The following is a 23,552-nucleotide window of genomic DNA, read 5'->3' on the forward strand; positions in this document are numbered from 1 at the left end:
ACAGTAGCTGGAAGTGCAAGAATGGGGGACGTCTAGATTCATTTTCCTGAAGGGAATTTAGGGACGATCTATATTGCTCAGTGGAGTGCCATGAAAGGGGACCCAGCAGCAAAGACAAAAAGGGATGCTATGCACACATGACACATCACACAGCTCACCCTGTGCAAACAGTTCCATTATACAACAGCTCAGTGAAAAAATCCCCTCACTGTCTTTGTTCCCTCCCAGTCATTTCTACTTTTTGGCACAGCTGCCTCTCAGTTCGCCTTTGCGAGGCAGCATGGTAAATCAAAAACTGATTAACATTAAAACTGACCTTGCAGTCTAAAAAACACAATGTGAAAGTTTACTTCTGGAGGTGTTGAGAGACAATGGGTACGTGGCAGCCTTCAGACAACTATTCAGACATCTACTTACATGTAATATATTTATGGTGTCACATAATTCATGGCGTGTATTAGCAACACTGACAGCTAAAATTGCTGAAAACTTCTAGGGAAAAAGGAAAAACTCCAAAAAGTTTTCAGATCAATACAGAGACTTTGGGCCAAATGTAAATATCTGCACTTGCTCATGATTATCAAAAAGAACACTCTTGCAAAGGCATGTTTTAAGAAAGAGATACAGGTGCAAAACAACTGGGATATACAAACACTTTGGATTGGAAATGACTGGACCTGTAAGCCAGCAATGGGCTTCTATGCATCATATGAGAGACTGGGTTAACTTGCCTGCAATGAAGAATCATGATTCCAGAAGTTGGGGTGGGGGGAAGTTAAAAAAAGGGAAAAAAAACCCATAATAAGGGCCAGAAGCACCTTCAAAAAAACCCCTCCAAAACAAACAAATGAACAAAAATCCCCATTCCCCAATTCCCCACACCTAAAAAAAAAAAAAAAACCAAAACAAACCAACCCAAGGAAATCAAAGTCACCTCTGGAATTAAAAAAAAAATATCCAAACAGATGAGGGATAGGCATGACTTCACATTTTCTTGCCCTGCAATAGAGGGACTCTGTCGTAATGGACAAGACCCTGAAGAACACTGGAACGATTTTCTTGTCAAATAACTTATTTCTTCATCTCTGTTCATACACTACATGCCTCTAGTTCTTCACCAACAGTAAAAGCATCTGCTTCACATAAAATCTATAGACAAACTGCTGGACTAATAAGAAATGAACCACAGATATTCATTATATCTTATTTTATTGTAAATACAACTGATTTCACTATGGCAATATACCGTATAAAAGTAGTGTGCCACACTCAGTTTGAAATATAAATGCAATTTTCTTCCTGGGTCAGCTGATGTTAAGTCTTGATATACTGTTTAGTGGGAGCAAGATCCATTCCTTTTCCCTTAAAGAGCTATTACCTTCTAAAAAAATTTCCTCTTACACATTTAACAAAGCCATTATATCCCTGGGAACATGAATTCATCTGCAACACAAAGTCTTTGTGACATACATAATTACTCTAAGCCTAAGCCTGAGCTTACATTCCCTTGTATGTCCCTTGACAACTTAGTCTGTGACCAGAGGCAAATCACTTAGTATTTGTTCAGGCATCCTTAAAAGGGGTACAAACAATTTCCTTGTAACAGGTATTTGGAAGCTTTATCAAACACGTAGGCTGCTTTAACAGACAAAATTATTATCACAGGCTTGCTCTTGGTAGAAAATCTTTTGCTGACTTCACTAGGAATTGGAACAGACCTTTAAGAAGCCTACTGAAAACTAGACTTAAACCATCTTGTGCAGGATCTAATTAATTGCAATGGATTTGTAGGGGCTTCTGTAACCACAAGTACTGCTTGTGCAAGTACAGCCCAGAAGCAGAGCTCAAGTAACAGTGAGAAACACCAGCCTTACACTCTCATTCTGTTATTGCCATAAGGCAATTACCAATACAGTTCCTATTTGGTATCTCGGATAAGCAATGTGATTCAGTTTGCCCTCCAAATGCAATCTGGTCCCTTAAAAGCACACTTAAGTCCATTCAACTGGGAATGATTGAACATAAACCAAAAAGAAGCATTACTCATCATAACATGAATCCAAGAATATGATTCTGAGGCACAGCAAATGAATCTTTGAAAAATCCCAGATAAAGTGACTGACTGGCTAGAAATGATGCTGTCAAGTCTTGTATCAACCCTCTTACAGGGCAAATAAATAGCTTTGCAAGAAAATACTTGCTTGAGGAAAAACTACAGCATTGCTTCTAAGATTTGAAATGCATTCATTTTTTGAACTCATCTGTCAGCTTCTAGCTCAAGGCACCAGAACTCTATTAATATTTATTTAATAATATGCGTTTAATATTTTATAAATGCTACTACAAAACCACAGACAAGGGTAGAAATCTTAGAAGCTAAAATAATACACCAGATTAGTGACAAATAGAGCTGAATAGAGAAACTAACACATCACAGTCAAGAGAATAATCCTCCAATCACAGACATGTTCTCTGTGGCTTGTTATGGTTTACTGACAGTGGATGCTTCAGGTACAGTTTCCAATAGTTGGGGATTTTCTTGCGCTCATGTAACACAAATAACTAGATATTTGTCCAGATGATGAGATGATAAAATACCTCCTGGGGAGATGATAGTGGGATAAGTCTCCATTTTGCCAGGGTCTAATTCCTGTCCCTGCACAGTGAAAACCCCATCAGTTCAGCTGAAAACAAACCATTTCAGAATTTCAGAAGACAAGGTAGTGGTTTCTTCCTTATAGCAAAAAGAAATCCTAAATAGGTAGACTTTGCTTCTCAGAAGCATCTCAGATGTGAGTTATCTCTCATCACTGAAGATGCAACTGCTAAGAAAGCAAACGCAGAACAAGGGTTTGGCTCTCTCCATAGGCACAGAGATAGCAATTTACTTAGTCCTGTAATCACATCATAGTGCAGCTGGTCTACTACTACTGCAAGTTTGACTCACAGTAGATTACACCCTCTGGAACAAAATTAATAATATATGGACACAGGATCATGCACTACTTAGCGTGCTTAAGATAAACAGGTAGCTCAAATGATCCTAGCTCTTGCTCCTGTTTCTATTTAAAAGTAACCTTTCCTGTTCCTTCAGATGTTTGTCTTATACTCTTATGCATAAAATTTCCCAGTGAAAGAATTGACTTCCAGTGCCTAAATACTGCAAAGAACAGGGGCTCAGAAATTCAAGCCATGAAAAAATTCAGGAAATTTCACTAGATATCAACTCCAGCACAGTAGAGAATATGATACCCAACATCCTACTTCTTGGCAAGCCTCAATACTAGGCCAGTTTGGGCACACAGTGTCTACTTCTCCACCCTTATATGATAATGCATATCACACAGCAGAAGAGTACATGAATCACAGAATCATAAAATCATAGAATTATTTGGGTTGGAAAGGACCTTAAAATCATCTAGTTCCAACCTCCCTGCCATAGGCAGGGACACCTTCCACTAAACTATGTTGCTCCAAGGCCCATCCAGCCTTGCTTTGAACACTGCTAGGGATGGGGCATTTACAACTTCTTAGGGCAAAATGTTCCACTGCCTCAACATCTTCAGTAAAGAACTTCTTCCTAATACCTAACCCGAACTTCCCCTGTTTAAGTCTGAACCTGTTATCCCTTGTCCTATCACTACAGTCCCTGATGAAGAGCTAGATGAAGCTAGAGACTTCCTGAAAAAGGAAAATGACAATGAAAGATGAAACAAGTAAGCAATCAGTAGTCATGGACTGGAGAACACCATTTTAAAATGGAAACATTATTTATTGTACTAACATTGTCATTATAATGTAGGTTTTGTAGAACAATGTCTTTATTAAGTGATTTATTGTAGGCCTTGCAGCTGAAAGCAACACAAGTAATCTAGAGATGACTGTTCAGTATTGCAGAGGTGAAAACATAGTTCAGCAGCAGAGACAGACCACCCAGCCTGAAATTGCGTGCTGATTACAATTTTCTATGTAGTCCTAGCTAAAGCAAATGAAAGGCAGCCCTTGAGAGCTGCATCTCTAGGACAAGTGCTTAGGCTGCACCTCAATGACATGGCTGCCTACCAAAATATGAAAGCATATTTGAAGCAGCCACTTGTATTCTACCAAGACATGGTGTTTAGGCCCAGGTGTGTGCCAGAAGAAGGCAGCTGATAGAAGGAGTTTGCTATTCAAACTAACATCTGTAGAAATAATACTGTGCTTCCCAGAAGCTCTAACATTGCACTGTGCATTTATATTCATCCTGGTATTATCTGGGATATATTGGGAATTGAGAAGAGCTGGTAATAAACTACTGACAAAATTGTTCTTTGTAGCTCCATAATTTGTTTTGATATAGCTAGGAACACAGACCCAAGCCAGGATAAAGTCAGATGAGGCAGCAGACATTATGCTTCCTTGCACACTACAATCTGTTACAGACAAAAGTATTTTATGTAGATCAGGCACTGCTTCCCTGGAGACAGACAAAAAGCCATAAGGAAATAACAGCAGTGTTGGGCCTAATTCCAGTGATCCAGTCTACTCCAAAGTTTCAGTTACACAAAGATTTGTGTCTCTCTAGTCTTGTCTATCAAAGTACTCTTCCCGGTCAACTTCTGCAAGGCTAAGTATAGGAAACTGCACATCATATATAGCATGATGCAAAACTAGGTAAGACTCCTCACACTCACAAGGAGACAGTGGTTTTGTCAGTTGAACAGAGAAAAGAAAAATCAAAGTGACACTAATTTTCAACTCAACACAACACTGAGCTGCAAAATCAGGTTTTGGGAACAGAAGGCAGCTATCTGGCCCTCTCAGAGAGGAGGATGGTGTTACTAAAAGATGCAGCCTTTAATTTCTCCCTTCCTGTCTTGCTGCAATATGACTTTATCTCTGCCAGGTGGGAGCGCAAGAATTTCAGGAAACCACAAGTATAAATTAGTATTTTTTGTTACATCTCACAGCTTCAGCAGAGAATTCTGTATTTTTTAAATAAATTTGTTGTTGTTGCTATTGTACAACAGCACGCCTGTATTCTAGCAACGAAAAAGCACAAAATACAAGCTTCCACTGATTTCATAGCAGAGTTCAGGATTTATTTTATAATCACAGATCATAGCATTTTTCATGACCACCTATGTATCTAAGAATTTCTCCTGCATCAAAACCCTGAAAGATTTCCAAACAGAACAGTGCTGTATTTTCAGAATGGTATTTAGCTGTGAAGAGATACAGAAAGAAGTACACAAATCACGCACAATACCACATTATGGTAAACAGATGAATATATGATGGAAAAAGAAAATATGTGCACCTTTGCATTTTATGCATATCTTGATTCCCCTCTAGAGGAAAGGCAGCATAAATTCCTATATATTCCAGTTTGCTCCATAGTGATTTTCCTATTTTAAATGAGTAATCTAGAAAGGTCTTTTCCATTAAGCTTGTGAGAAACTATCCTCCTTACTGAGTCTGGGATCACAAGTAAGCAATGAAGTTTAGGTATCACCTCTACAGAACTCTAACACTGTTACTTGAATGAAAGAATAGTAACAAATTCTGTATTTCTATCCTTGTTCCAGATAGTTCTTTAGCTTTTCCTTTTTTTTTTGCACCCCTCCCCACCAACCAAATACAATTTGCAGCAAAGCTGTGGATCCCTCTGCATCTTTTGTATGCCATAATCCATACATTTTTGACTGTTTTAAATCCTGCAGTAAGAAGCAAGCTGTATTTTAAGTGTAAGCCACCAGTGTTGGTTGGTTATGTTCCTTACCCTGATCCCGAGCTCTACATTCTCTCCTCCGTATACTTCCATGCCTTCATCCAGTAAGCCAATCTCTTGGAAATATTCTCTATCTACTATGAAGCACCCAATCAATGCAGGACTTCTGGAAAAATAAACCACCAGCAAACAAAATTAGCAGATGGAATATGAACAATTTTATTATTCAGACAATTATATTTAAATGGTGTGTTAAAATGGATCCACAGGGCGGTGTTTCTCAAACAGATTTATTCAGCTTTGTTTCCTAATATTCTTGATTCTATGGGGAAATAAGCACCATTAAAGGAAAACAGACTCAAAATTACTGGACATACATATACACCAGAATAGGGAGGATTTTAGTGCTAGCAATGCTAGATGCAGGAGCCCCAACTTTGTTTCTGAGGCACCAGCCACTCTAGTCTTTGTTCCTGCTAAGTCCTCAGGTTTCTTGTCTGGGATAATTAACAGGGATACCCAATGGTGCACAGAAGCCAGGTTAATCTACAGCTAAGAAAATCTGTGTCTGTAAGTTTACGTAAAAGAAGATAATTTCTTGAGTAGGAACATCCAGATAAGGTTCTGTAACAGAGAATGAAGAAATGTCTGCCCTTACAATCATACTGTAATATTAGTCCATTGTCCTTAACCAAATTTAAACAAGTCATATATCTTTACCAAATCAGTAAGCTCTATTTATGTTATGACCTGAATTAAACAACTTTTATTAAGCTGAGCCCATCTTCAGAAGGTAAGAGCTCAGGCTCTCTTTTACTGTTTTAAGATGCAGGGGAGGAAAATAGAGTCATATAGCTTTTGCATTTTTCTCCTACCTCACAATCCACAATGGCAAAGATTAAAAACATATTTTCTGACTATTACGCTGGTATCAGGAACTCTGATAACAACAGGATATTAATTAGCAATACGGGGAAAATCATCCTGCCTATACTAGGAACATTCAAGCTACAACTGTAGGATGTCTTAATCACAGACTATACAATTTTAGAGAAATCTGTACATTCATGTGTCCTGGGTTCAGCAGTAGCAGTTATTTTTCTCCTTCCTAGTAGCTGGTGCAGTGCTGTGTTTTCAGCTTTAGTCTGAGAACAGTGCTGATAACACATTGATGTTTATAGTTGTTGCCAAGTAATGCTTACTCTAATCAAGGACTTCTCAAACATTGTGCTATTAATCTGAAGTGCTATAGTAACTACTTTATAGCAATGAAAGACTATTTCTGATGTATTTATTAATGGAGAAAATAGCAGCTAATGTAATTTTGAAAATTATGCTTCTTTTATGACAAAGTACTATTGCTTTTGGTGGGTTTTTTTTTAAAGTATTTTTCATAGTACCTGATTCCCTTTGTTATAATTGGAAGTATGATAGAAGCCAACAACTGATACATGTAGATTTTGTGGGTTTCTTAAATTATCCAGCACACACATGCAGTGTGCTGCGCTAAATAAAAGGCACCAGGGAAAGGGGTAGGGAACAAACCTAAACATCCAGTATTCCTAAAGGACACTCATTCCACAGTCCTCACATAGAACAGAGTTTTGGGCTAAAATGGAAAAGTAGATATGGTCTTTAATATGAGTTCAAAACTTCTGGTTTAAAAAGTCACCATAATTAATATAGAAGGTTTGCCTCTCCAGGACTTAGTAGAATATTTGAAGCATTTTCATAATGTTGACAGAGTTCATTAACACTAATAATTTCTATCTATGTGGAAACTGCCATCACTTTTTACATATGTCTGTGGCAAACCTGTGAATTTTTATCTCGTACTTTCCAGTTCTAGGTCCTGTTTTAACAACCAGCACATGGGTCAGTGTAGTACTGAGTGTTTAAACTGACAACTCCAGAAAAGAGTTCCCCACCTGAAAAGACAGAACTACTGGATGAAAGATACCCCGTACACTGACTGCATGGAAACTGACTGGTAGTGGTGCCCCCCTTATGCTGTCACTGTTATTTAAGGTTCTGCTTTGCAGCTGGTGAAAGCAGTCTTCACACTTGCTTTCTGCAGAGAGCTAGAGTATAGGTACTGGTGACCTCCTTGGTATGAACGCATAGGTAGAAGAAAGTCCTGGAATCTCAGCAGAGCTGCTGAGCATTCAGAAGCACTTACTCTCCTTCCCGAGAGAAGGGTATTGTTCTATACCAACCTAACAGTACTCTAAATTATAAGAAATTACAGAGCTATATTGTACCAAAGCAAGGATCTAATACAGTCTTTGCTCACACGCTATCAGTGGACCAGCATTAACTCCTAGGACATAACAAAGCTATAAAACTATGAGACAGTATTACAAAGAATACAACTGTCAGATCAGTTCTGTTTATATAATGCATTGTAAGGAAAATTCTGTTTCTGGCCCATTACAACTGAATTAGCAGCTTTTTTTTTTTTTTTGGAGAAAGCAGTGCTGCTGAGCATTCACCCCTACTATTTTACTTAGGCTATGTGTTTTGACCCATGCAAATAACAAGGAAACATATTTTAAAAGGTCTACTGCAAACAGAAGTTTTCCAAATGACTGCGAAGGGGACAACGACAAAAGCTCAAGAGGGCAGCTCAAGGACATTTAACTAATTTAATCTTACAGTCAGTAAAACGTATTACATAGCTGAGACCACTCTCCATCTGCTGCATCTTGCAGTGACACTCTAATCTAGGTCACAGTTGCATGTTACCTTATTGGAGCAGTTGTGTTTTCCAGTTTCCACCATGACTTAGGAGGGTTCAAGTATCGGCACCACAGCTCCCAGTCAAACCCCTGTGCTGAGAGGGGATACTCCTCTATTTCAAAATTATCATATTTAATATTATCAAATGATGGAGAAATTACTCTTTTTCTGTTTTCTTTTATCCTAGTGAGCACTGGTTCAGCCCTAAAAAAAGGGGAAAAGAATGTTAAGATTACATAATTAGAAGTACAGCACTGATTGTCATCACAGAATACTTTGGGCTGGAAGGGACCTTTAAAGGTCAGCTAGTCCAACCCTCCAAAGGAACAGCAGCTGTGTATTTCAGAAGCGGCAAAGTCTACAACTGTTAGCCATTCAGAGCTCCCTCTGCTTTGAGACTGAGGTTCAACAGTGCAGGATCCGCCCAAAAATAACACACTGCAATATACTTCATCTATGATGCCCTATTATTAACCTTCATGTTAGCTGGTGAATGGAAGAAATTATTATCTGCATATCATAGAGCATTTATACCAAATGATGATAACTTCAAGCTCTCAATATTACCAAGGACATCAAGATCAGAGTTAATAATAGATCTATCCTAGGGACAGAAGCTCCTGCCTTTTTACCGTCTTTTTTATTCAAGGAGCAACAGAGATATTAAATCCAGACTGAACAAGTTAAAATAGATGCTTTAGTTATGTGTTACTTTTGCACAGAGCAGCAACCTTAGTGCCAGAATGACACTTCTTTGTTTACACTGTGGAAGATAAAAGAAACATAACATTTTTAATTAAAAGAAGATTAATTTGCCCCCATGGGCATTATAGGAGAAGGTTTTTAACATGGAGTTTTCCAATATATTTTACATCCATTGTAATTAGACTAGCAGATAACTCGCACTATAAAAATGATCTAGATTATGTTATGCAGCCCAAATACATTTTTCATGCTTATGTCCATGATTGTGTCTGAATCTTCATTAAAATGAACAGAATGCTAACTCACCCTCTATGTGCAAGAGAAATGCCAGTCAGTAATCTATGAACAGTGCTTAGAAAAGTGGTCAGAAAAATTCAAGGAGAGACATACCATCCTACATTGAACTCCACATGGGCATCAAAGAGAGCAACTACAGGTGCTGTGGCTACTCTCCATCCACTAACTCGAGATCGAATCAGCCCCTCTTGTTTGCTGTGTCGAACAACCTTGATGAAACCAGGCTTACGGGCATTCACTTCATCAACATACTTCTTTAGTTTCTCCTTGAGTTCTTCTGTGGAAAGGAAAGAATTAGATGTCACTAAGCAGTACCAGCAAGACAAGATGTAAAATTGTGTTCTATCAGCAAAACAGAAGTCTTCATACATGGAATTACTCCCTTTTAACTACTGAGAATTCTGAAATGGTCAAGTCTAAAAGGAAGCAAACAAAAAGCAGAAGGACCATAAATTATATAGTAATAAAAAATTCCAGGTGTAACTACTTAGCCTACTTGATTGACATCAGAATCCTGCGACTGTTTAATATTAACATACCATGAAATAAAGCACTCAATCATAAAGTACCACAGCTTCATAAGTGCACTTTATATTACTGTAGTAACAAACAAGATTACTATCATATATTTCCAGAAAAATATGCTCAGCTATTGACCATGAACTTTCTTTGCCAATATTTCAAGGAAAAAGTATGAATAAAATTAATTATTTATCCATTTTCCATTTTTCTTTATAAATTTGACAACTCTTTTTTATGTCTACTAAAAAGTTCCATGAATTCTGCTCTTTGCATAGCAGAACAAAGACCAGTAAAGTACTGGAGGAGAATCATTCCTTATTAAAGTCTGATAACTTTTAAATCAACAACTATCATATCTCTGGTTTAAAGACCATTGCATGAGAAAATCCAATTTGGAGAGCTGAAGTAGGCTGTTCACCAGCAGTATTAACTGAAAACACTGTTCACCACTATTCCTTATTAGCATTGCTATATTATATGTTACGGCACCACTGAGAATTCCCTTGGTGCTATTAAGTTGCCTTTCTTCCAAATCTTTCCATAACTCCAAAAACTTCTTTGCTGTGATGCACAGTAATGCTCCTGTGGTTACAGTGCTAAACTGGATATCATCAAATCTGCATTAAAAGCTCAGTGCTACCTAGACCATTCTGTGAAATCTTCAGCTTCTCCATAATCAATTCCCCATTTCTGTGAAATGGGATCACCACACTTCTTCTTTTCTGTCTATTCAGACTTTAATCTTTAGAGAAAAGCAGTTTTCTTTTTCTCTGCATTTTGCCAGTACCTAGGTGCCTGGGGGCACTGGGCTGTGGGGGAGCTGCATCAGACAAGGGATGGCACTGGAGCCCAGTGCAGGAAGGAGCAGCACCCAGCATTAAGCAGTGTGAGAAGGGGTACAACCCCTGTCACGCTGCATGGCCTAGATTGCTTCCCAATAAAACACAGCAGGGTTTTTCTTTTAAACCAAATCAATGAGACTTTGTCTTCTATTGTTTTGCTGGCATTAGCAATGCAATCTGCTCCTAGCTGCGTGCCAGGGCTGTATTTCTGCACTGAACCCATGATAAGCCAACCACTCTGGGAACTGGGCAAATCAACTCAAACAGATCAGGGCAACACACACACTGGAATGGTTAATGCAACAGGGAATTAAAAGCAAGCACACTTTACTGGCCACATGAAACGTTCATCCTTAGAAAAGAGGCGATATGTCCACTCTTAGACTGACAAAGAGGAACAGAGCTGTTGGAGGAACAAAGAGGAACAGAACAGTCTAAAGACTGTTAGAACCCGTTTGACCTTAGTGGACCTACTTCCTTGAAGATATGAAGGACAAGATGGTCAGCACAGAGACTCCTTAAATTCACCCCTCTATACAGACCACCAGGCATGATGCTTTTGCAGCTGGTTCCACTGGCACTGCAGGACTGTGCATGCATGCCACATACCTTTGAGTAAATGAAGTCTCAGCACAGAAGAGAGAGAATACCAAAGTGCTGATAATTACAGTTTTTTATAAAGAACAAGAATTTCAAAGAAATAATCTAATGATCATGTCCATCACAGTACTTAAACTGCAGCAATACTTTAGGAATGGACTCAATATATTCCTAGAATTTTCTACAATATCTATTCAAATTGTTTATCTATGATTGTATTGCCTTGAATAAACAACACAACGCACTTACACATAGCACAGAGCACTATTCAAATTTGCATTAGATTTGCTGCATATCGATCAATATACTTTTTGTTTCTTCTATGAAGCGAAAAAAAAAATCATACTCAGGTTTTCTATGGTGCTTGTGCAAAGCCCATGTTCTTATTGTTCATCCCCTAACACAGAGATGTGTAGCAAGCATGAAACTATCAAACCAACTACTAGCTAACAGCACTATAGATTCAAAAGAATCTGAAATTGTGCCCACCCTAAAAATAGTGCAAAACAGCTCTCTAATCCCACAATCAAACACTGTGGAGGGTGACTATCAAAACATGAAGAAAGCTTTGTTCTCGGTTAAGTGGCTGTTCATTAGCTTTGCAATAGCAGGAAGCTTTATTTGCCACAACAATGCAGCATCACCACTGAGTACAAAATACATAAAAGGAAAGCAGGCTCTAATCAAGGACTTGAAAATCAGTACCCTTGATCGAGTCATTGTTCCCTCAATCATCTTCATTTTTAGCATGCAGGCTATTCTTACTCGTGTCATATAATTTTCCTAATGTGGACTTACTTTATAAGCCTGAGTAAACACAGAATCTTTTTCACAGCTAGGTGGAAATAGGTGGAAATTGAACAGAACCCAAATCTTGGCTTGCCACCAGCATGACTTCAGCTGCACATTATTGCTATGACATTTACTAGGCAGTGCACACTTCAAATTTTCTGGTTACGCTGCAGCTTTTTGCAAATAATATGAATGGCCTGAGAGTCTCAAGGGAACCTTGGAGGCTTACCCATGGTCAGTCAGTATGGAGGAATCCATTGCTGGGCTTCAGTATCAGCCTCAGGGGGCAGAGGAATGTGCTGTATTTTACCTAATCCTCAATACTGGCCCACAAGCAGTGACAACTAAGTATTTTGCATTTTCTGGCCTTTGTTATTTAAAACAGATTAGCCTTGTTTAGCACAGGCAGAGTGCTGAGCAGAGTGTTCTGCACACCCTTTGTCTTACAAAACCAATAGGTTTTGTAGGCAGACTCTCCCAGAAGAAAAGATAATTCTACTAAAAAAGACAACATTTTCAGTCAGCCACAGGATACAGCAGACATGTAAATGAAGCTTAAAAAGTCACTGTTTTTGGAAGAATATTAAACATGCCCTAAGCAGGACACTTTAAGTTAGTTTTTTCCACATATTCCACATTTTCCTGAGTTTTGCATGAGAAATCTGAGTTCAATTGTCTTTGACAGTTTTAGAGCATCCTGCCCAGCTGGACTGAATAATGGGATTCTCCCCCTAGAACTGATCATACAGTTTGTGATAGCACTGATGGTCTTCAGCAATGTATTTTTAACCCATGCTCTGTTTTTTCCCACTTCAGATATGTTGTCTTGAATAACAAACAGTCTTTTTCATTAGTTATTGTGCTTCACTGCTTTATGCCACCATAGGGAGAAGAAAGGGAATGAGCAAATGTGTCATCTTCAATACACTGTTGATTCAATTTCTAATTATGGAAACAAACAGGCTTATAAAGATAGATGTGTTTGCCTTTCAGCGCAGAAGCTCTCAAATAAGGACTCAATTTGACTGAGCTGAATGAGTGTCTGCAATTGCAGAGAAAGAACAGCCATATAAGGAACAGGAATGTGGAGATCTGGCACTTGACTATGTTGCACTCCACCACCTGTCTCTATATGGTACAGGTGTCTGGAAAGCACAACACAACTCTCCTCAAATGTAGAAAGCATAATTAATGTGCCCTAATTATGTTTAATATTAACATAATTAAGTTGTAATATTTCTAAGAGATTGTTTTTAAACAACCTTACAAATATTTTGTCAAATTTCCCTATTCATCATGACAAAGCAGTCCTAAATAATTCATGCAACTTTGTGGTCTTAGGAAGTGGCAGAAGCAGGGCAGGATAGAAGCAGGGGGCATAAGGATTCAGAAGATAACAGCCATCCCACAGCTATAAGAGATCATATGCGAAGGGATCATTCAGGTCATAAGAATCCCTTCAAAAGCCATCTCCCTTTCAGGATAGGGTCTGAGAGAACAGCAACTTGACATTGGCCCTGGCAACTGTTCTCTTTACAGCACTGCAGCTTGCTTGGCTTGTGTGAGTGGCCAGTCTTATCTCAGAGGGGCAATCTGGACCACAGTGCTGCCTTGTCTTTGAAGTGGTTGAAGCAAGACAGATAATAAGTAAAAGATTTCTCTCATATGCCCCAGGGAGTTTCTCAGAGGGAAAACCACCTACACACCATGCTCTTCATCTCGTCACATCCAAGTGGCCTACGCTTTTTATGCCTCTACCCTCCCTAAACTGGGAAGTTATCAGGCTAGTTGCTCAATGATATAAGGTGCCTTAGCCCCTTACTCCAGTGTCCTACAGCAGCTGTGAATCTGTCCCCAGACTTCAAATTTTAAAGTTATCGATACAAACAGTGTTATCATAAATAATAAATTACTGCCTTCCGTTCATAGAGACGTAGCTTAAAGAACAGTCAATTAAGCCTCACTTTCAACAACTTTCATGTTTTAATGTATTTCCATTCTCTGTGCTTAAATGAGTCCTCACATCTCTCAGAACAATTATACTTGTGAAGTCCGACACTTATGCTTTGCTGAGACAGATGCATTTTAGCGACTTTTAAACACTCTTCTTCTTAGCTTTAATTTTACCAATGGAGCTAAAGTGAAAACTAACTAACTAACTAACTAACTAAACTTGTAACTTCATACATTTTCTACAGCCTAAAAATCCTTGCCAACTCTGGCGCAGCAGAATGCACACTGGATGTTATGGCCATCTCTGCAAGCCTTGTGCTTTTACCTTTAGGAAAATATCTATTTTCACGTCAAAGGCCAGGAATTACCATTTCCCTCTTTAACCTAAGCACTTGGCACAAATATGTCTTTTTTTACTGTGAAGGGAAAGAAATTATTCTTCAATACAGAATGGGGTTTAATGTAACAGTTGTCCTCCCTGTGGCAAAAATTGTGGACTGACACATTGTATGAAAGGGGCAAAATCACGCCAATTCATTACTTTTATGCTCTAGCTTTGTGTGTTCATTGAGTTGCCTAGAAGGCACACTGGTCCCCAGGTAAAGAACCATGCTGGATATTTTCTGGGAACATAAAGGACACTTTTACAGGCAAATCATTACAGCAGCTGCAGAAATACAGCAGAGCTACTGCCCACTTTGAGTCCAAGAGTCCACTGGTCAGTTTGTTCCTGGCAAGGATCCCAGGGTCTTCCCGAACACCCTGTGCAGTACACCATGAGAGCTAGTGCCATACTAGGAGCATCTTATCAGTTACATCTTCCTTCTGCATGAAAGGCAAGTAAGCTGGAAAAAAGAATTCGAACAAACCAATTAAACCAAGGCTTTTCCATCTTCTTTATCTGACTATTTGTGGCCCAAAGTCTTAGGAACAGGAAGAGCTTCTTTTCCACTCTTTCAATAACAATTTCATAGCCTTCAGAAAAACAAGACGTATTAACATAGCTAACTTTCTTTCTGGTAAATAATAAAGCCTGTTATACCAGGTTTGCTGAAAAAAAAGATAAACAAACCCCAAGCCCCTCTCCTCCTCAGTCACTCTATAGGCATACAACCTGAATTCATGTAATGACTTGAATTCATGGCAGCAGCTAGGCATATAAGAACTGGTTGCAGCACTTTATCTAACAGGCTTGCACGCTGGATTGTCACTTATTTCGTATGCAGCTCAGAGCTTCATAATTTTTATTTTCCATTCCTTTGGCCCCTTATCTTCCATGCTCAAGTGATCACCTCTCATCTCTGTAGCAGAAGCAGATAATTCCAAATGGAAAATATTTATAACCAGATAGAGGCATGTCATTTGTAATGCACATGTGTATACAGAATGTCTGCAACAGAGGGCAACAATGTACAAACAGATAAGGAGGGCCTGCTGTGCACACGTATTTAATAACCTCAAGTTATCTGGTAATAGATAAACCACCCTAGGGAAATTACCAATGTAATGTAAGGAATTGACTTGGACAGACCTCAGAAACAAAAAAGCAGCACAATCCTTTTCCTTCATTACTATACTTAACTTGTATTGTTGATAGAGATGCACAATCTAATCTCAGAAGTTCAGGCTTTGCACACGTAAAGCCAGACATCATAATGAACTTTCACATGATAATGAACAGTCACATCCCTTGCATACAAAAATCCAAAGCGCCGTCAGACCTCCCAAGGTCTATTAAGATAAAAGAGGCCTACAACAATTCATTCCAGCTCACACCTTTTGCTACAAGCCAAAGATTACTTTAGTCTAGCACATGAACAGCATCCCTCTCCCACAGTAAAGCAGGAGAAAAACATACATTTCCCCTCAGTCCCTACACACAAACACACACTCTTGTGATTGCCCAGTAGCATTTAGTACAAAGGAGTGGGGAGCACACATTGCTTTCAAAGGGTTTGACCGGAGCTGCTTTGATCTGTTCTCAGGTCCTTTCACAAACATCATGTCTATGTATGGAAAGAGCTCAGGTGGACACTTCACTGAATCCTCTTGTTGGTTGTAAGGTCCTGGGAACTGCCAGCATGAGAACCATGTACCAGCAAATGAGGCACAAAATAGTAACCAGTAAACTAGCACACCTCCCAGCACAAAACAGGCTTTGCAGAAGAGACCCGTGCCAGCAACAATTCCTTGAGCGATCAGACAGACAAGTACGCTAGTTGGGTTCATTTTGTTTTCTTTCTAAACAATGCATAGTTCTAATCCCAGCCATGAAAGTGGGATACCACCCTTCCATCATTAAGTAGAAATACTGCTGCATTTTAAAAAATCTCAATAGTATGGGAAGAACAATAAAAATCATCTTTTGGAAACTGTGACAGCTGAACACCATGTTATGGAGGAGGGGGATATTGGAGAAAGAAATATTACATCTGTTATTTTTGTTAGAACTATTCCTTTGTAGTAATGTCTTTATAATAAGGGCTGTAAATCCCTTTTATTTTTCTTTTATTGAGTGCTGTTCAAAGACAGTACTCATTTCTGTCCTAAGGTGCATCCTGTCATAAGTATCACCGAGCCCCCATTCTAGCAGCAGAATGCGTCACAACACTTTGCAAGACACGGAGACAAACTGAGATGCCACATGAATCTGCAAGGTCAGACTGGAAGATGCAGAAGGTGGGGGAGCAGAACCTGGGTCTCCCAAATCCCAGTGCAGCACACTAACAGTGTGTCCTGGGTTCAGCAGTAGCAGTCATTTTTCTCCTTCTTAGTAGCTAGTGCAGTGCTGTGTTTTTGACTTTCAGCCTGATAACACCAATGTTTTTAGTTGTTGCTCAGTAATGTTTACTCTGAGCAAGGACTTTCTGAGTCTCATGTTCTGCCAGGGAGGAGGGGAAGCCGGGAGGAAGCAGAGACAGGACACCTGACCCAAACTAGCCAAAGAGGTATTCCACACCGCAGCACGTCATGGCCACTATATAAACTGGGGGCAGTTACCCAGAAAGGCTAGATCACTGCTCGGTCGGGCTGGGTATCGGTCGGCGGGTGGTGAGTGGTTGTATTCTGTTCCCTTGTTATTTCCCTTATCATTATTATCATTGGTGGTAGCAGCAGTGGTTTGTGTTATACCTTGGTTACTGGACTGTTCTCATCTCAACCTGTGGGAGTCACATTCTTTCAATTCTCCCCCCTCAGAGCGAGGGGGGAGGAAAAAGGGGAGGAGTGAGTGAGCGGCTGCATGGTTCTGAGTTACCAGCTGGGCTTAAACCATGACACACTGCATGATTTCTCTGGGGCTGTGATTCTGCAGTTGGAGCCATGGCCTGTATGGAGCCCAGAGAACTCAGAGCAGATGCAAGAACTCATCCACATCACTGAGTGACTAAGAGGCAGCTGATAGCCATAGATCTATGTTCATATAAACAGATTCATTGCAACAAAGGAATTTAACATGGCCCTTCCATTCCCCTAACAATGGGAGAGACTCAAATGCTTACCTCTGAGAACAGAGTAGAGATTACTAAAGTTAAGTGTTAACATCATAAGAGGGGAAAAAAAAAAAATCTTCTCCCAGGTGAACACTCCTTCCAGCTGTTTAATGAATTTAAGTGGATGCAGCACGACAGGACTAAAAAGAAAAGCACAAAATTTCTTTTCTTAGCTTATAAAATTCCCAAATTAGAAAGTTCACAATTGACAATAAAAGCCAGCTGTGTGTATGTGCTTATACCAGCAAACATTAAAACACAAGCTGAAAGTAGAACAGGGACTTTCCAAGCGCTGCCAATAGTTACCAACTGCCATACAAACAACAATCCAAGGGGACAGAGGCTGTGATGTATCCATCTCTTCATGGCAATACCTTGAACCCTTTCAGCAGAAAGGTGTTTAAATCTTCTGAATATCTTTAAACACAGATTTGTAACTATACATTCTTAACCATTCCACTTGACTTTCTGCTTGTTGGATGCTTGAATTAATCTCAGGAGGAGCACTATTCCACTCCAGTTTACTGTGTATGACTGCTTCCCATTCAGGGACTGTTACTGGTTATATTATGGCTACAATAATGTGACCAAAACAGTGGTTAAACCTGGTCTGGAACAAGCACTATCACTGAAATCAGATATTGATATCACATCTAATGCTAGAATGACTTCTGATGTTCATTTGGATACAATAATTTTAGAATGGAGCCACAAAGTGAGGAGTACACAAGCACCAAGGTCATGCATTAGAGCCAATACAGTGTTATACTGTCAAATTCACCACTGCCAAAATGCTGAGCTCATAATCTCATTTCTTGGTGTTCCTCAGTTAATCTGTAAAATGACCTTTAAGTGGTAAAGAGAAGCACCTGAGAAATGAATTCTAGTCCCAGCTGGATAGCAGCAGTTCCCAGTAATCCAACTGGCTTCTTTTTTCTGTATAGAGTATTTAATTCTAGTCTATTTCTTGGACGGGCATGGAAGAGAAAAATCACTATTCAGAAAAAGAAACTAAATGCCTGAACAGAGCTAGAGAAGGCTCTGTGAATCTAGAAAAATATGATGTAAAGAGCATATTAGAAATATTCTGTATTTCTCCACCCGTAAGATGCAGCAAGCCACTCGCATACTGTAAACTTGATAAATAATCATGACTACAAGAAACAGCGTGGCAGTTCACGTGACGGTAACAGATTCATGAGGAAAAGGAAACTGCCAATTAAACACAATAGTCCAAGTGTAACTACTTTATTTCTGGAGTGGAATCAGAGGATATCAGTCATGTAAGTTACATTAAAAACGTAATATGCAAATATGCAGTTAGAAATGTATGGAAGAGAGCTGCTTATATTCCTCTCTGAATCAAACCTTTCTCTAGCAGCAAGAAGTTGAGAACAGGGCTATAAACAGAAGAGGAAAGAGAAAGTAATCACAGAATACTTCTGGTTGGAAGGGACCTCAGCAATCCAACCCTTGACTCAAAATAGGTCAAATTAAACAGTATTAAGTAACATTCACTATTAAAGAGTTATTTAAAAGAATGCCATGCAACATTAAAAGACAGAGTTTGCTTTTAATAAATAGGATTTAGCCTTGTGTGCTATACTGTTTTTTATGAGATCTTACTTTACGTCAGAAATTACAACCCAACCTTATAGTCATTGCACAGAATCACTTACTTGGGAGCAAAACAGCAGCTAGCATGCACCAAACCTGATGATACTGTGAGATCATCCTCAAGGATGAAAAAACAAACCACCTTCTGCTGGCATTTTTTTTAACCTTGTCCAAATGTAGAATTACCAGCTCTTGCTTTGAAAGAATGACTCTTACTCTATCAAACAACTCTTACACATAAGATGCAAAATATTCTGTCCATATCTCAAGTCAGAGAGATTGATTTCTTGACTACCTGTGATCAGGTTGGTTGGCCTGCTCTTATTTTCTCCTTTCAAAAGTGGACTGCTGCTTGTGGAAGAATGCAATTCACCACAGCACTAGCAATGCAGCACCCAGCATACCAAGGAGAAACACAGCCGGCCTGGACAGGAGGGCTCTTTTGACAGATGGCATTAATTCACAAAAAGGACTTGGTTTTGAATGCAGCTCTGCTGCTGTAACAGAAGACGTTTCTGTCAACAGTTGGAAGGAAAAAAAACCCAAACCGTGGCAAATTATACCAGTATGAGCAAATTTTGTCCATTGTTCTAATGGCTACTACATTGCTGGCAATGCAAACGAAAATAGGTTGGATAATACCAATTGCAAGCAAAAATTTTACAGGGTGAAATACTTGTATCACTGAAATCAGTGAGAACTTTTCAGGAAAAACTCTAATACACAAGGCCTTGGATGCAACATTCATGCATGACATCACAGCAAGTGCAGATCAGAATTAGCCCCTGGAAAAGACAGCTGTCATATGCCCTCATATTATACCATATGGTCTTGAAAAATTCTGCCAAACGTCTATCAGAGACTGCTAATAGGAAATAAAAAGAAGGAACAGGACCTACCCCAACACCTACCAAGCAAGTAAAGAGCTTTCAGTGTGCACTTCCACTACAGTCTTAGGAGTAATGTCACCTCAGAGACCACTGCCAAGTTCATCTGGGACAATCTGGTAGGCATCTATTGTTGTATTTAAGTTATAGGTTTTAATTCACATCATTTGAATAACTTGGAGGGTGCAACTTCTTTTTTAAACTTCATGAAAATATGGACAAAATCCAAATAGTTCTTACTCTTGCAAAGCACAAGTTCGAATCAGAAGTGATTCGGTTTGAATACTGCAAGAGCTGCAGAGAGCTGCAGGATTTTTTTCTATCTAAAGACAGAAACATTTTCTTTTGGCTTTTTTAAGAATCTCTGTGTTTTGCCTACGGTGTGACCACCCTTAGAATGCCCAATCTTGTCCAATCTGAAAAGCTAAGCAGGGTCTGGCTCCGGTCTTATCTAAGGTATAAGACTACATAAGAATACTACCAAGACATCTTCCGTGAGGCTAGACAGTCATGAGTGGCAGGGTGTGTGGAATAGTACTGGCAAGTATCTATGCCAGTGGGTCCCTCCAGTGCTTTGGAAGCATCAGAGATGGAAGGCAGCTGTATGGAGTCCCCGATGACAAGTTGCAGAAACTGCTGAAGGAGAGGGTGAATCGAGTCAATTTGCTGAGGTGAAAGCCATCCAGCTGGCCTTGGACATTGCTGAATGAGAAAAGTGGCCAGTACTTTATCTCTATACTGACTCATGGATGGTGGCAAATACCCTGTGGGGGTGGTTGCAGCAATGGAAGCGAAGCAACTGGCAACGCAGAGGTAAACCCATCTGGACTGCTGCACTGTGGCAAGATATCGCTGCCCGGGTGCAGAACCTGGTGGTGAAGGTACACCATGTAGATGCACATGTACCCAAGAGTTGGGCCACTGAGGAACACCAGAACAACCAACAAGTGGATAAAGCTGCTAAGGTTGAAGTGGCTCAGATGGATTTAGATTGGCAACATAAAGGTGAATAATTTTTGGCCTAATGGGCCCATGACACTTCAGGCCATCAGGGCAGAGATGTAACATATAGATGGGCCCTCGACCGAGGGGTGGACTTAACAATGGACACTATTGCCCAGGTTATTCATGAATGTGAAACATGAGCTGCAATTAAGCAAGCCAGCCAGTTAAAGCCTTTCTGGTATGGAGGACTTCCCCTCCTCCCTGGCAGAGCATGAGACTGAAAAGTCCTTGGTCAGAGTAAGCACTACTTAGCAACAACTAAAAACATTGCTGTTACCAGCGTTGTCCCAGGCTGAAAGTCAAAACAACACAGCACTGCACCAGCTACTAAGAAGGAGAAAAACGACTGCTACTGCTGAACCCAGGACATATATGTATGCAAACTAATGCAACGAATTCTGACTTACTTCCTTCCAAGCATATTTCATTATTCTTGAGGAGTAAGACAGTGTTGGGATCACTGCTTCCTAAAAATACTAAACTCCAAGTCTTAAGAGAACATAACGCCATACAGTTTGTATCTTTAGATGAACTATATCAGCACGTACCAAATTATTCCAAGCCTTTCAACAATTATTACAGAAAATTTCTCTAGAATTGCTGTTCATGCCCTGTCTTTTTGCATCAGAAACATGCTAGGGACAGTAGCAGCAACCCTTATATTTTCTGACAAAAAGCTGAGGCATGAAAAATAAGCCAAGCAGTAACCTGAAACTAAAATTCGTATCTTTTTCCATTCACAATACAGGAACAGCTTTGTTTCTAGCATTGTACTGCATTTTCGGAAAGATTTGGTTAAATCTGCTTAATTTGGAGTACCTTGTTTTGAAACTAAAGTATGTTTATGTGGCTATTAGGATGCCTCCCAGCAGGGTGGAAGCCTTGCTTGCACAAAACAAGTACATAGAAGAACACACACCAGCCTTGCCTTTCCTGCTCCCCAGAAACAACCCGCAGTAGTGCGTTTTTTGACATTTTAAGTAGTGAAAATGTCTTTTCACTGCGCTGAGATAGGAATAGAATTCCACCAACGCCAGCACTTCCTCCTGGAATCATACACCAGTGAGCAGTGGGAGGCTCAGCTGACAGACTGCTCTAGGTTTCTGCTTTACACTGCAGATGTCTGGAACTACCAGGGAAGGACAGAACCTGCTCCCAGCTACAGGAAGTCAGCTGGGCTACCCATTCAAGTTCTCATCTTGTCACAGCAAAAGCAGAGTTGGTTGGTACTGCCTGAGAAACCCATAAGGAAATGCAGAGCCCTTCTGCACCTGCTGCCTGGAATTCAGCAGGTAGTAGTCCTCTCTGCATCGGCCACGCATCGATACCCAACACTGACCAACGCAGGAGCCCCTGAGATGCTCAAGGTAACAGTCACAGAAAACTGACTGAAATCAGAAGCACAAACTGGGCATTCAAACAACTTTGATCTTGGGAAATCCCACTAAAGAAAATTTCCATAGGTGAAGACAAAGCCCAAATTCAACAAAAACTTTTAATAACTTCTAACTAACTTTTTATTTCATTGTGTATTAGGCAAACAAGAGTCCTCAAGAATGTTCTTGAATTAGTTTCTCTTACTAATACTCAGATGTATTACAACAGATTTGTTCAACATTTGTGTTCTAGTGAAGATTACATTTAGTTTCTTTCCTTTCTCATTTTTTGTCATTTAATTTTAGCTCTTCAAAATTCACCTGGTAAAGCAATGCTGTAACACGTGTGGTCAAATCAGAGAGGCTCTTGGGACCCAGCAGCCACTGCCCACTAACAACTCAGGATGTATCAAATGTACTGTTTATGAGAAAAACTACACACAAAGGCATTTGTACCCAGCCCTCCTCTAGCACATTTTTGAGATGGCTTCATTTTTTCAATAAAAGCAGTAAATTTAAATGACTTCATGAACTCCCAGAACAATTTTTAATGAAGTTATTATTTCTTACACATATTATACTTCTGAATCCTGACATTTATATAAAATATTGTTTGGGAATTTTAAGGTCTTTTCCAGGAGATCTTTTTACAAAGGATTGTTAGCATTAAGTACTGCCTCTGTCTCTCTTTGCTAGCTGTGATGTGGTCTGTAGCACTATTAACATACCAGACTTCATTTATTATAGAGATTCAAAGGCTTAAAACTCTCACCTCCTATCCAATTCTTCTAGTATATCGTTTGACCTTTCATTGCGAATAATGATTTTGCACAGATACAGGCTAATTTCCTCGAACTGGATTTCGATTTGCAACGATTTGCGATTTGAAATATATCCACATTTTTCAGAATAGTTACTGTTTGACTCCTCAGATTGAAACCTTTTAGCATCTCCAAAAGAATGCTTCTTGCACAGCTAAATTTTGTTATGAAATTCCATGATTAAATTCTCTCCAA

The 23,552-nt window shown here is 39.5% G+C and overlaps 1 protein-coding gene across 12 annotated transcripts in view; it reads right to left on the reverse strand.

Moving 5' to 3' along the window:
• Positions 1-23,552, reverse strand: part of GALNT18 (polypeptide N-acetylgalactosaminyltransferase 18) — a 261,201-nt gene that overhangs the window by 92,954 nt on the left and 144,695 nt on the right. For all 12 annotated transcript variants that reach the window (XR_010613540.1, XR_010613539.1, XR_010613541.1 and 9 more), the window contains 3 exons: positions 9,545-9,728; positions 8,456-8,653; positions 5,762-5,876 (listed from right to left, as the gene is read on the reverse strand). Coding sequence is in view for 9 of the 12 variants with exons in the window: in XM_065683059.1 (XP_065539131.1) it covers positions 5,762-5,876; positions 8,456-8,653; positions 9,545-9,728 (497 nt within the window). In the remaining 3 variants the exon portion in view is untranslated. The remainder of the gene's footprint in view (positions 1-5,761; positions 5,877-8,455; positions 8,654-9,544; positions 9,729-23,552) is intronic.

Source organism: Lathamus discolor, chromosome 6 (genome assembly GCF_037157495.1).
Source record: "Lathamus discolor isolate bLatDis1 chromosome 6, bLatDis1.hap1, whole genome shotgun sequence".
Taxonomy (NCBI): Eukaryota; Metazoa; Chordata; class Aves; order Psittaciformes; family Psittacidae; genus Lathamus; species Lathamus discolor.